This window comes from Paramormyrops kingsleyae, chromosome 12 (genome assembly GCF_048594095.1).
Source record: "Paramormyrops kingsleyae isolate MSU_618 chromosome 12, PKINGS_0.4, whole genome shotgun sequence".
In the NCBI taxonomy this organism is placed as follows: Eukaryota; Metazoa; Chordata; class Actinopteri; order Osteoglossiformes; family Mormyridae; genus Paramormyrops; species Paramormyrops kingsleyae.
The window spans coordinates 20,782,390-20,795,971 of record NC_132808.1 but is presented as its reverse complement, the minus strand read 5'-3'; the positions used below and the strand labels follow the sequence as shown (position 1 = coordinate 20,795,971).

Sequence of the window (13,582 nt, the reverse complement as noted above, 5' to 3'; positions counted from 1 at the left end):
AGGCCTCTGTGGATGTGAAGTGTTGCAAATACCTTGGCATACAGCATGACCAGAGAACGTCACTGCCGCAGTTTCTGTGTTTTGGAGAACGATAAACAGTCGGTGTAGATGAGGCGGCTGTGGGCCGGCTTTCTCTAAAAGACACGGCTGCCGCGCCAGCCCGCAGGAGCGCGTCTGTGATGGCGGCAGGGTTGTGGCTCGGCGGCCAGACCGAGCCCAACTTGAGGGTGCTGAGGCAGTGCAGGGTCGTGCTTGTGGACCAGCTGGAGGAGCACATCGGCTCCCTGCTGGAGCAGCTGCTACTGAGGGACGTTTTCACCCGGGACGACCGGGAGGAAGTCCTGTGCGAGGGGGGACCTCGAGCCCAGGTCCGAAAGACGCTGGACATCGTGGACTGCAAGGGGGAGGAGGCGGCAGCAGAGTTTCGCCTTCTGTGCAGCCGCCTGACCGAGCCTGGACCAATGAAACAGCAACAACCAGATAGTAAGAAAGCCATTCCAGAAATATCTCTATTATCGCTTATAATTGGGAATTCTTTACACAAAATCTTTTCGGTATGTTTTTATACCAGCTCACTTTTATCAACAACTAACTACAGTTTTATTACTTTATAACTGTGGGCGCTCTATATATACATCATAGCTGGGGTACATAATGTGTTAGGTTGAACGACAGTTTTCACAAAATAAAAAAACGTCAGGTGGCACCACCAAGAAATACGTTTTACAATTATTTTTCTCAAATTAACACTTTTATCAAGTAAGAGTTTGTGTCTACAATACATCAGACGTTGTTAATTCCTAATTATGTAATTTATTTATTACATTTAGTGGTCATATTGATTATGATTGTGGCACATGTCTTTTCAAGCTCATTTCAAATTAAACAGACAACTGCTTGGACACCAGCATAAAATTTTGTGTATGCATGGCGTGCCGAGTTTAATAATAAAAAGGGTTTTATCATATTACAATATTTTCACGCTTTTCCATGGATTGTTCCACTTGACTGAACTGCAAGCCTCAGCTTAGGTGAAATGGTAATTTTTGTAAATATTTGAGTTAAAGCCATTAACCTTTTAACTGAAGATCACTTGGGGTCGTTATGACGTAACATCCATTCCACTGTTTTTTAAAATGACATTATAATAAAAATCCCCTTTTATGCCCCCTGACATTTGAGGCGGTGTGAATTTGTGAACAAAAGTTTTTTTGAGTTTTCTTAATGGTTTTCAAACCAGTGTTATCAGTTTAAAGGTTTCAAACATGGAGTTATGCCTGACTATTTTTTAAAATTACTTAAATAGAAGTTTTAACAGTTTTCTTACTTTGCTTATTTGTTCAATTTGGATTTGGACTATTTAGCGTTTTAGGACTTTGAGATACAAAAATGTTGCATTTATATAAATACACATTAAACATGTTTTATACAACGATATTATGTATTCATTTTTAAATAAATATATTTAATGTATTTAGACACAAAAAATATGCATATCATTAACCAATTAAAATCTTCCTCTCCTCTAGACTACTGTAAACTAATACAAAAGCACAAACAGACCCTCAAACGGAGAAGCGAATATATGCTCTACTACAACACTCGCCATGGAGAGAAAATCCTCTTCTCTGAACACTACATCAATCTCTTGCTTATGAAAGGACATCGCAGCCTTGAGCTCAAAAAGCATGAGATTGTAGCTTTTGGACAACAGCGCATTTCCCTGCAGTGTCACGCATTTGAACAGAAAGTGATTAAATCGACAGACCTGTTTTCAGATACAGCTGGAAGCCGACCAGCCAAAAAGATTCTTGTGACGGGTGTAGCAGGTATTGGTAAAACAGTCCTGGTCCAGAAGATTCTGAGTGATTTTGGAAACAACCAGGCACATTTGGGCTTTGACTTTGTGATCCACCTCACCTTCAGGGACCTAAATTTAATCAAACAGCCAATCAGCCTTCGGGAACTTCTGCTACAAAAAAATGGCCATCTTGCTAAGGAGATGGACACCATCCTATCCAATGAAGACAAGCTGCTGATTGTGTTGGATGGGTTTGACGAGTTCAAGCATTACAGAGAGTGTGAGGTTGAGGAGTTTGTGACAGAGCCTGATGAGAAGGATGAGGTGGTAAAGGTGCTGTCCAGCCTGATGCAGAGTGAGCTCCTTCCAGAGGCCTCTGTGCTGCTTACCAGTCGACCTACCGCCATTAGCCACATACCTATTGGCTGTATTGACTGCTTTGTCCTCCTTACTGGCTTCTCCATGGCAGAAATTGAAGACTTTTTCCTTCGATACTTTGAAGAACCAACTCTTGCCCTGAAGATGTTCAATTTCGTAAAAGCTAACAATCCACTGCTGACCCTGTGCTATATACCTGCATTCTGCTACATTGTGTGCACCGTTTTGAATGACAGTGATGGCTTCTCTGGCGGGACGCCCAAAACCATGACAGACGTCTACACACAGTATCTGGTGGCCCTGCTGAGGTCACACTCTCGGCCCAGGTTGGGGTCACCCCACGCTAATGCTGAGAGGTCAGAGCAACTGTCTGAGACGATTTCAAGCTTGGGCAGGCTAGCCTATGTGAAGCTTCTGAGCCATGAGACCCTCTTTTACGGTCACAGCGCGGAGATCCGGCAGCTGGCGAACAGTGATTTGATCAGTGCGTTTCTAGATAAGACGTTAGCTCAAGAGCCTGGTTGCATGGAAGATGTGTACTCATTTGCACATTTCACCATTCAGGAATTTTTCGCAGCCCTCTACTACACCCTGGGAGATCAACTCTCAATGGACGTCCTTGACCCCAGTACTGACACTGGTCAAGAGATGAGCTTCGGGTATCTTGACCTGTTCAAGAGGTTCCTCTCGGGGCTGCTTGCCGAGCGTAACTGGAACCTTCTCTCGCGGTACCTGCTGCTGGAGAGGAGTGAAAAAGCAGAGGCCTATCTGTCTGGTTTGCTGACAGAGATCGAGAACTACTGTGAAAATGGGAGCCACATACTAAATCACCTCCACTGTTTCTTTGAACAGCAGAACGACTCCCTGGCCAAGCAGATCCACCCCAAGGTGCTGCGTGTGAACATTAGCAACAACACCTTGTGCCCAATGGATTATACTGTGTTAAAGTACTTTTTGAACCTCATGGATGATGAGATATCTGAGCTGGATCTGACAGGAACCAACACCACCTCAGAGTCTCTGAGGGACTTAAAGCCATACCTGCTTAGGTGTGAGAACCTCTGGTGAGTTCACTTGTGACCTGTGACGTCTGATACAGTACCCAGAGAAACCGAATTGTAATATGTCATAACAAACGTCATAGAGAAAACGTATATATGAAAATGTGGAATATTAACTCTTGAATTTGGATTTTGGAGTTTGTGTGGCTTTTCTAATGCACTCCCAACGTATCCTTATGTGAACTGGGTGGGCTATTTGGTGTTGGATTAGTGGATATGATGGGTGGAATATTAACACTTCCTTCACAATTCAGGATTGGGGATAATAATCTTGACACTGAAGCAGTCCACGTGCTTGCTGAGATTTTGCAGTCATCAAGCAAGCTACTGATTCTAGGGTAAGGGGACTCCTTTCATGGAAATGTTGAGCAGTGCTTGTTATTGAATTTATTGCTTTGATTATTGAAGTGTATTAAAAAACAATATTTGAAAATATATGTTTGTATCTCATGTCCCCTGCCTTGTGCGCTGTGCTGCCTGGGGCGTTCCATTTTAATTCAACCAGTGGTCTTTGCATCAGCATGTTTGATTTTGATGAAGTCTGGCATGTGAATTACAAATACCTTCTAGCACTCAGAAATGTTTATTATTTTTATTAAATTTCCCCTCTGGGATATACATATCTTTACTAGGCAATAAGTAAGTTTTTTTTTCCATTTTGAGCCTAAAAAAGCATGTTGAGGGAGGGGACATTCTTCAGTTAATTGGGAAGAACCACTCTTTACCTGTTTCAAACAAAAAATGTGTTATTCAGATAACTAAAGTAGCAAAAAATGCAGTTTGTAAGATGAACTTTGACCTTGAAAGCAGAAAAAGACATGCAAAAGTTGTATTTGATAATAGCATGAAAAACTACTTCCCATTAAGCTGTAGTTGATTTAGTTGTATCCATTTAGCTGTAATTGTCAAGTGACAGCTCTTAGGAGAACACTCCGAATTATCATTTTTTGCTACCCGTTGTGTAAAAAAGGCATTCCTAAAGGGAAATAAAACTATATATACTGTGTGTGTATATATATATATATATATATATATATATATATATATATATATATATATATATATATATATATATATAATATATATATATAAAAATATTTCTGAGCACTAGAAGGAATGTGTTATTCACATGCCAAATTTCATCGAAATAAAAAATGGTGATGCAAAAACATTTTTGGATATTTCTAGAATTAAAATGGAGTGGCATACCTGAGACATGCTCCAGGCGCATGGTGACCCTGTACAATACGCTGTTATGGAAGATGAATCGTTTATTATAGTCCTATACTACATAAACAATGAAACCACATTGTTCTGATGATACAATAATAAAGAATACTTTACTACTGTTATGCAAATAACCTACAACCTGGTTCACATTTAGCATAGGCTGGACTAACATTACGGATGACAAAATGCTGATTCTAACTCAAGCTATGAAAACAAATCAAACCCTGACAGAGATATGGTAAGTTCCTCCAGATTCTTTTCAAGTGATACATTGATATTTATAAAATTTATATATTTCACCAATTCTACTACATATTTCTGTACAGTCCTATGCCCTTTTGCAGCCGAATAAAATACCTCGAAGACAGTGTAAATTTCATTGCTCTAGGTCACTATCATTTAATTTTACAAAATTCAGCCTTTCAAGATGATGGCTGATCTATCTTTCCTTCATATATTCACAGGATGGAAGGAAACCAAGTGACATATCAAGGCCTGTCTCCGTTTACTGATCCCAACTCATTCACTTCTCTAGATAAAGTCGTGTAAGTTTTGTAAGCTTGCTGTGGTTATTATAACATTCCCATATGCTCTGTCCGCCTAGCTTCCATTTGGCTTGTTATGAGACAGTTTACTCTCAGTTAAGTATTTCATAATATTGTCCTTTTGAACAAAACAATAAATATGTTCAGTGAGCGTAGAACGTGATGGCAATTGATCAGTAATTGTCAATACACGGAGACTATGGAAGGATATTATTAGCCATTATTTACATGCAATTGAATCATGGGGAATGTAAAAATGACTACCCTCCCGCAGCGCCATTTGGAATAACATCAGTCAAGAGGAAACGGACACCCTCAACAGCACCTCTGGCGACTCACGGGTAATTATTAGCTTCACTGGGGATAGTATTTGGGAGGAATGGGCCAGATGGGTCCTCCAGAGATGTGAAGTTAGCACTAATGAGAAGCTATTGACAATCCTTGGCAAGATCTGTAATAAATCCCTCCTTCAAGTGGAAATACACTGGGTGAAGGCATTCTGCAAGAAGCTGAATCAACTGATCAAGACGAGGATAGAGCATAGTGCCGACGACGACGAGCGACGTAAGCTGGCAAAATTCGAGAAAATGTCATTATGAGAGATATCGTTTCCCTAAAAGCAGAAACATCACGTGTCATTGTAAATCGGTAATGGGGGTAATTGATGAATAACATAAATCCATAGATTCTTCTCAATAAATATTTTTAAAGAAAAAGTGCTGCTAGGAATATTTAATTATTTGTATTTTGCTAAATATTTTTTTTTATTGTATTTAAATGGTACCTTTAACTCACTGTATGTTTTTAATGCATGTTTGAAATGTTAAAACGTTCCGACCTGCAAAATAAATAACTTATTTAAAAGTGTAAAGATATATTCATGCATGCATTTATTCTTATGAAAAATTGAACTGCCCGCGCGCCTGACTTGCTTCGCTGCGTTCGGCCGACGTCATCACCACGCGCCGGCGACGTCCACAGGAAAGGCTGAATGGCCGATATATTCAAATCTTCAATTTACGGTCTACTAACTTTTCACGTATGTAGGAACAACCGAATGTTTTTTGTTTTATTTTAAAACACTGCGGCTGGCGTCTCATGCAGTCTGTACTGTGTATAAATAAGTTTGTTGTGAGGAAGTATTTGATAGCGAGTCATTTTTTTGGTTAGAAAATCCCGCCTGCGGCCAGAAAATATACACGTGAAAGTTCCAGAAAGTCTCAACATTTTTCTCCATGCGCAGATAAAAATAAGGTAAATTCTCTCAGAAACCATATGCAATATGCTGCTTTTGCGTGGCATATAGCTAGTTAACACTTCGTGTGCGTTGCTGCTAACTTAGCTGGTTAGCCAAAAACGTTTCAGGTGTTTCATGTGAGTGACTGCTCTAAAGTTCAGTAAGCTTTCTAGTTGTATGTCTTTAGTCAGCTGTTAATAACTGAATTTTTTTTTTTTGTGTACCAAAAACCGACTGAAGGTGAATAGCTAAGATATTAGTTTACGTTTACGAATATCTAAGTTGCTTAGGTGGTAAATTGCATGATTTATCAATAGGTATCTGGTTATCAGTTATGAACGTATTACTTGCTATTAGTTAATCAAGCGACATTAAAAGCAACTCAAGGCTTTTTATCTGTGTGCGAAGCCAACCACGGTGTAAATTTGTGTAGATTTAATGGCTGAAATTTTCTATAGGGAAGCCATTAATGGCTAAGACGATGATCAGTTCTGATAAAAACACTGTTGGAAGCGAATCCTCGGCCAAAGATGAAGCAGGGAAGAAAACTGAGAGCGAGAAGAAGAAGCGATCACGTGTTAAGCAACTGCTGGCTGACGTGAAGAAGCAGGTGGAGTTCTGGTTTGGGGATGTCAACTTGCACAAGGACCGATTCTTGAGGCAGCTCGTGGAACAGTCCAGGGATGGATGTAAGTGTCATTCATGAATGCAGTATGGTGTCTATCCAGTTCATATATAGTATTATGCAAGTTGTTTGTTGCATTTTGGTGCTTTGTAAAAAGAATTTTCCTGAATTCCTCTTAAAATCCACCTGTACCAATGGACAACGAGAGAACACTGAGTTAAACCTACACAGCTAAATGCATCCAATAATATCTGTAGCAGTCTTGGAGCTTTTTGAATAAAATGGATGTGCACAAGTTTGTTTCTTTATTATATGATAACCTAAGATTTGTATTGATATTCCCACATGTGCATTCTGTTACAACATCTTGTTAATCTGTTAATCTTTATTTTTTTTTGTAGATGTTGATATTTCTATTTTAACTACTTTTAACCGGATGAAAAAGATGACTACTGATATCAAGCTGATTGCAAGAGCTCTGAAAAACTCATCTGTGGTTGAGGTAGGCTGCAGCAAATCTTGGACAGTGATATGGGAATTCTGTTTATCTACCCAGAAGAGTCAGCAGAATGAGGGACATGCGGTATTTTCACAATGTGTGGGTTTAAGATGAGGTCACCATTAAAAAGAGTGATCGCTCTCACTTTCAGATCAACTTGGAAGGAACAAAAGTGCGTCGACAGCATCCTGTTGGAGAGGATCCAAAAAATGTAGACCAGCGTACAGTCTATGTGGTAAATGTCTGCTGTATGGGTGTCATTGTCGGACATGGTGAAGGTTTTGCAGAGCTGTGCACACACTGCATGTAGTTCTAATAGATGCCATAATCAGGGTATGCAATGAAGTAAACATGGTTTTACACTTCGCTCTTCGGTCAGCCTGCCGTTCTGAGTCTGTTTTATATGAATGTCTGCTTTTTGTACGTAATCCGAATTTCTATGAACATACTTTTGCTTGTATTTTAATATTTTTTTTGCATGTTGCACACTCTGCGACTACATTAGGGACATGATGGGCTCATTTGTTCCACCTATGGTAATTTACACCATTTGATGGCATGGTGTTTGATCATTGTGCTTTTTTTTTTTTTTTTTTTTTTGCTTTTGTATTCTTGTTCTCTAGGAACTGTTGCCCAAGAATGTGACTCACAGTTGGATAGAGCGGGTGTTTAGTAAGTGTGGGACTGTTGTGTATGTCAGCATTCCCAGATACAAGTCTACTGGACAGCCAAAGGGGTTTGCCTTCATTGAGTTTGAGAAAGAGGAGCAGGCGCAAAAAGCGATAGAGGTACGGAAAATGTGGAGGTATATGTCTGGACCTTGTTATGTTTATTTGTAAAGCTGGTGCGTGGACTTGAAATGTCAGGTTTTTAAGGTCTTGTCTGGATAAGTGAAATTCAGATTTTTCGTATGTTCTCCAAACCATTCACTGTTAAATGGGTAACTCCCCTTTGCTACCTCACCCTAAGATGCTGAACAATCCTCCTGAGGATGCTCCTAGGAAAGCAGGCATCTTCCCAAAGACCAAGAAGAGCAAGCCCATCCCCCTCCAAGCACCTGAGGAACCTGTCCCAGGTAGGTCTGGCAAACGTCTCTGGTTTGTTTTCTCCAGGGTAGAAGGTTGGCAGACACATGTCTTAATCACACTAAAAGTTCTTAAAGTTAATAAGTAAGGATGTATATTTTCTGACTAGAAGGTTGTAGGGTCAAGTGCAAGGAGATGACTTGTACTCCTACAGAAGTGGTACCTTTTCATTTTGGGGGGGGGGGGGAGCTTTTATTGAATAAATATGCTGCGGTATAAATGTATAAAAGTGATTTAATATATTTTGTTATATATTGGAAAAAGTGAAATGCTGTTTGTCAGTGTTTGCATAGCCGCAAATATAAATGCTTGGCCGCCGAACCCTCTCTGCTATCTGTAGAGGAGGAGAAAAAGAAGAAAAAGAAAAGGAAGCTGCGTGTCAATCAGAAGGAGAGCAGCTCACAGCCTGTCCCAGAGATCAAAGAGCCTGGGGCTGAGATGGAGACAGAGACCACTGACAAGAAGAGGAAACGCAAGGAAGATCCCCTGGAGAAGGACAAGACCTCGGAAACCCAGAAGACCCTGGGCAAGCAGGAGAAGAAGAGGAAGAGATCGTGCAGTACGGAAGGCTCCGTAGCTGATGGCCAAGGCGAGATGCCATCCAAGATGAGGAAGATGAATAAGGTGGAGGAAGTCGCTAATGAGAAGTCTGCTGAGGTGGAGATGAAGAGTAAGATCATGTTCTCTCAAAGTTTTCATGGTTTGTCAGAAGGCTTGATGAGAAAATATATGTAGAATTTCCAGTATTTAAGGAAGTCTGAAATAAGGATCCAGTTCAATAGAACTCAAGTTTTTGAAATGTTGTTTGATAGCAGTTGAAACTGTTTGGTGTCCTACCAAAACTACATTGGGGGACAGCAGTTTTTGGTCTGTATGTTTTTAGATCTGGAAGCTAAAGAGGAGACTGGGAAAGAGGAGGACCATAAGAAAGACGACTCCATATTAAAAGCCAAGAGGAAAAGAAAAAAGAAGCACAAGGAGAGACTTAAAATTGGCGAAGAAGTCATTCCTCTGAGAGTTCTGTCCAAGTAAGTGTATTGCTGCCAGGTCCAAGCAGTGACTTTCCACGTATGCTGTCACTTCCCATTGGCCGATTCTCCTCTGTTCTCTCCATAACAGGAAAGACTGGCTCAAGCTGAAGCAGGAGTATCTGACACTGCAGAAGCGTAGCATGGCCTCACTTAAGAAGTCCGTGACAGAGATCAATCAGAAGGGCGGTGACCAAATGGAGGTTGAAAGCATTCTGCAGAGCACACAGCCTGTTGGTAAGTTTGCTTACTCTGCCAGAGTTCTTTAATGGAATAAAGGAATTGACTTAAATTTATCGTTTTTACGGCTGTGTAGAATCTTAATTTTTTGCCTCTTAATGCATAATACAGTTAAAGGTTGTATACTATATGGTTTTTTTTCCCCATCTGTTGAATTTTTTTTCCCTGCTCAGGTGGTAATTGTATCACAACAAACTAATGTTATGCCAGTCTAACCCTTTCTGTTAAATTCCAATATTATTATTATTTTTTTTTACTTTGGGGAAAGTATATTAGGAAGCGTCTTTAAAAATATGCAAGTTTGTCACGCAATGCACAGTCGTTCCTTACAGTACTTCTAATTACACCTTTTTTTCTGTGGCTCTCAGCTTCTAACAAAACTCCCATCGCTGAGAAGGAAACTTCCCTTGGTCCACAGTTTGAGAGTGGAGTCATCATCAAGATCACTCACAGTCAGCCATTGCCTGGCAGAAAGTTCATCAAGGTACTGTTTCTGGATCCATAGAAGGAATTTGAATTGTCAACTTCTACGATATGTTTTCTCTCAATTTTTTCTGGATTTGTCAATGATAATATTGTATGATTTTGACGGTTGAGTGTATTACCTTGGATTGTCTGAATTGTGCAGGATGCTCTCTCGGAGGTATCTCCTGCGGTATATGTGGACATCTTAGAGGGGGATGCTGAGGGACACGTCCGCTTTAAGACACCTGAGGATGCCAAGGCTGTCATCTTGGCCCACTCCAAAATCCAGAAGAAGCACAATTGGAAGCTGGAGATTCTTTCTGGTGGGTACTGCAAAGCAAATTGTACTTTATTCTAGGGCTGGCCGATATCATATCGATATATCACGCATGCGCAATAATCACCAGGGCTTCAGATGACGGGCAAAACAGATGCCAGCTTTTTGGTACTATATGGATATTTATTTACAGCCACGGTTTGGTATACAGCTTAGTAATACAGTTGAAATATTAATGAGGCATTTTATGACGAAGTAAATAATCAGTATAAATTTGGCATTTCCTTATTTTTAATAGACATGTCGGTATTTTAAACTGCGAAAAGTACCACCACACCACCGACGTCATTTAACCTTGTTTATCCACAATATCTCCTCTTTTAAAAGATGTCATGGCTGCTGATCTGTGCCATTCTTCACCACCACTTCACTGCTTATGCTATTTTATTCTGAAGAAAATTCAAGTTTTGTTTTTTTTTTTCTTTCTTCCTTTCCTCCTCCCCTCAAATCTTAGTGCAGGGAATTATATAGCCAAACTATATAATGATTTGTAAGCTTAGATAATGGTAGTAATGTGCGTTTTTAACGATGCATATTACGTTGTCTTCAAAGGTGACCATGAACAAAGGTATTGGCAGAAGATTTTGGTCGACCGACAAGCCAAACTTAATCGTCCCAGGGATAAAAAACGAGGCACAGAAAAGGTATGTCTGGTCTTGATTGTGCTGAAGGTGGACTTAATGTTTTTTGTGTAGAAAGTTGTTGCAGTACATTCATCATCATGTCATTCATTGATATAGTTGGACATGCCTAGACCTTTGGTAACTTAGGTGTTTGAATGCTTTAAATCAGGGGTGGCCAATCTTATCCGCAAAGGGCCGGTGTGTATGCAGGTTTTTGGGATAACTTGTAGGTCAGCTGTTCAAACCCAGGTGTGAGGACTCTTTCAGCCAATTAGTCCTCTAGTTAGTAATCTAATTAGGGAGTTGCAGCGAAAACCCGCATACACACCGGCCCAGAGGATTATGGGGTCCTCCGCAACGCTCCCACAAATATATACACACACACCGGCCCTTTGCGGATGAGATTGGCCACCCCTGCTTTAAATAACTTGTCAGTGTGTCTCTGGAACTTTCCAGCAGATTTCTGTCTACACGCTTTCCATCGCACCAAATGTTAATCGGAGCTGGCCGTGCTGATTAATTTCCCACAGCTGATTGCCAAGGCAGAGAAAATAATCATCACCAGGGCCAGAGAGGCCAGCAAGCACATCCGTTTCTCAGATGACTGAAGATGGAAATTCCTTTCGAGGAACTGGAGCTCTATGCAGTATTCTCAATCTTAACGGTGTTATTGACATTTCTCCAAAAACAACTTTACCAAGCAAATGTGTCAGGATTGTCTCGGTCTGGCATTGCATTTACTGAGCAGAAACCTATTTTTCCCCCTCCGATTGAAGTGGAACATCCGTTTTTGTCTGCAGTTGGCTTAATCTGTGGAATCGCGACCTAGACTTAAACAAACGTCAAGTAGAAGAGCAGCTTTGTCTCATCCGAAAGTAATTTGACTTCTGCTTGTGCTTTAGAAATTACCCACATATAAAACTAATGGTTCATGAGGTTGTACTTGTTTTACAGCCTTTGAATCTCCAAACTAAATGTTTTTTACAAACCTTATAAGAATTATATTCAGGGTAGTTATTTGAACACTTTGATTTGAACGAGGTTGTGGTGAAAAACCGTTTGCAGATTGAATGTTGCTGTAGTGAAATGGTAGATCTTTTAGTAATCTGTGAATTTGTATATAATGTAAATATGTACAATGCATTTCGCACCATTTTCTGTTTTAATTGCCTTTTAAACTGTTCTGTCTTTCATGTTAAATCAATAAACATCCTCACTGGGTGAGTTTACCTTGTTCCTTTCAATATTCCATTTAGTTTGCAAGAGGTGTAGTAAAGATACACAAATGCCCCCAATGGAGGGTGCTGTAAAATTAACCAAAATCCTTTTAAAATTATATCCATATATTTAAAACAAAAATGAAACCTTTTTACTAAAGAAAATTGCATATTTGAAGATTTATTGTTTCCCAATTTTATGTTACACTTCCTCAAATTACTGTAATTGGTACATCTAATATTAAAGAAGATAAGGATATAGTGCATATTAATTTGTATATGGTTTTAGTGAGTTAAATTGATTCATTGAATTGAAGTACTTGTGGTCAGATTGTCAACGCCAGCTTTTTTGAGTGTCCCATGCATGAAAGTTCACTTAGGAAACTGAAGAGAACAGTTTCATTTCCATATTATAGACTACCAATGTTTTAATAAAAAGATTACTGAGGTAGCAAAGCATAATGTAATGACAAACACATTGATCAGCTGTTCAAAAATGTAAATCAAAAACAAAAAATGCAATATTTGAAATTGAATAGTCATGAATTTATATTGCAAAACTTCAAAAGTTTGGGGTCACTTTGAAATTTCCTTGTTTTCCAGGAAAACACATGAAATTAGTTTGAATCAGAAATATTGCTAAAATAGGAAACAGTCGTTGACAGAATCAGAAATAATTATATTTGAAATTCAAATAAATGTGTTTTCCATACTTTGCTTTCGTCAAAGAGTCCTACATTTGCAGAAATGACTGCCTTCTAGATGTTAGTTGAGGTAATCTGATGAGATTTCACCACGTGCTTCCTGACGCATCTCCCACAAGCTGGATTGGCTTGATGGGCACTTTTTACGTACCATTCGGTCAAGCTGCTCCCATAACAGCTCAGTAGAGCTGAGACCCGGTGACTGTGCTGCCACGCCATTATACACAGGATACCAGCTGGCAGTTTCTTCCTTAAATAGTTCTTGCATAGTTTGTAGCTGTGGGATGAAATTTTTAAGATCCCTTTTATCCTGTACAAATCTCCCACTTTACCATCACCAAAGCAGCCCCAGACCATCACATTGGTCTGGGGCAGATGCTTGGCAGATGTGAAGCACTCCTCCAGCGTCCTTTTCATTTGACCCGTGTCTCACAAAATGTCCTCTTTGTGATCCGAACACCTCAAACTTACATTTGTCTATCCATAGCACTTTTTTCCAATCTTCCT

The 13,582-nt window shown here is 39.8% G+C and overlaps 1 protein-coding gene across 1 annotated transcript; it reads left to right on the top strand.

The window, feature by feature from the left end:
- Positions 1-97: 97 nt before the first annotated feature.
- Positions 98-12,383, top strand: larp7 (La ribonucleoprotein 7, transcriptional regulator). The gene is made up of 18 exons (XM_023820927.2): positions 98-483; positions 1,530-3,243; positions 3,495-3,578; positions 4,625-4,708; positions 4,935-5,015; positions 5,290-5,579; positions 6,711-6,941; positions 7,279-7,379; positions 7,528-7,611; positions 8,000-8,164; positions 8,346-8,451; positions 8,802-9,131; positions 9,345-9,489; positions 9,581-9,726; positions 10,098-10,213; positions 10,358-10,517; positions 11,084-11,175; positions 11,685-12,383. The coding sequence occupies exons 1-18, from the start codon at positions 180-182 to the stop codon at positions 11,760-11,762; spliced, it is 4,311 nt and encodes a 1,436-aa protein (XP_023676695.2). The 5' UTR covers positions 98-179; the 3' UTR covers positions 11,763-12,383.
- Positions 12,384-13,582: the final 1,199 nt, after the last annotated feature.

Bases quoted from the DNA above. Each gene is read 5' to 3' on its own strand.
- larp7 (XM_023820927.2), top strand. From the start codon at position 180: ATGGCGGCAGGGTTGTGGCTCGGCGGCCAGACCGAGCCCAACTTGAGG. The intron at 8,452-8,801 runs GTAGGTCTGGCA...TGCTATCTGTAG, and splicing joins ACCTGAGGAACCTGTCCCAG to AGGAGGAGAAAAAGAAGAAA. The intron at 10,214-10,357 runs GTACTGTTTCTG...TGAATTGTGCAG, and splicing joins CTGGCAGAAAGTTCATCAAG to GATGCTCTCTCGGAGGTATC.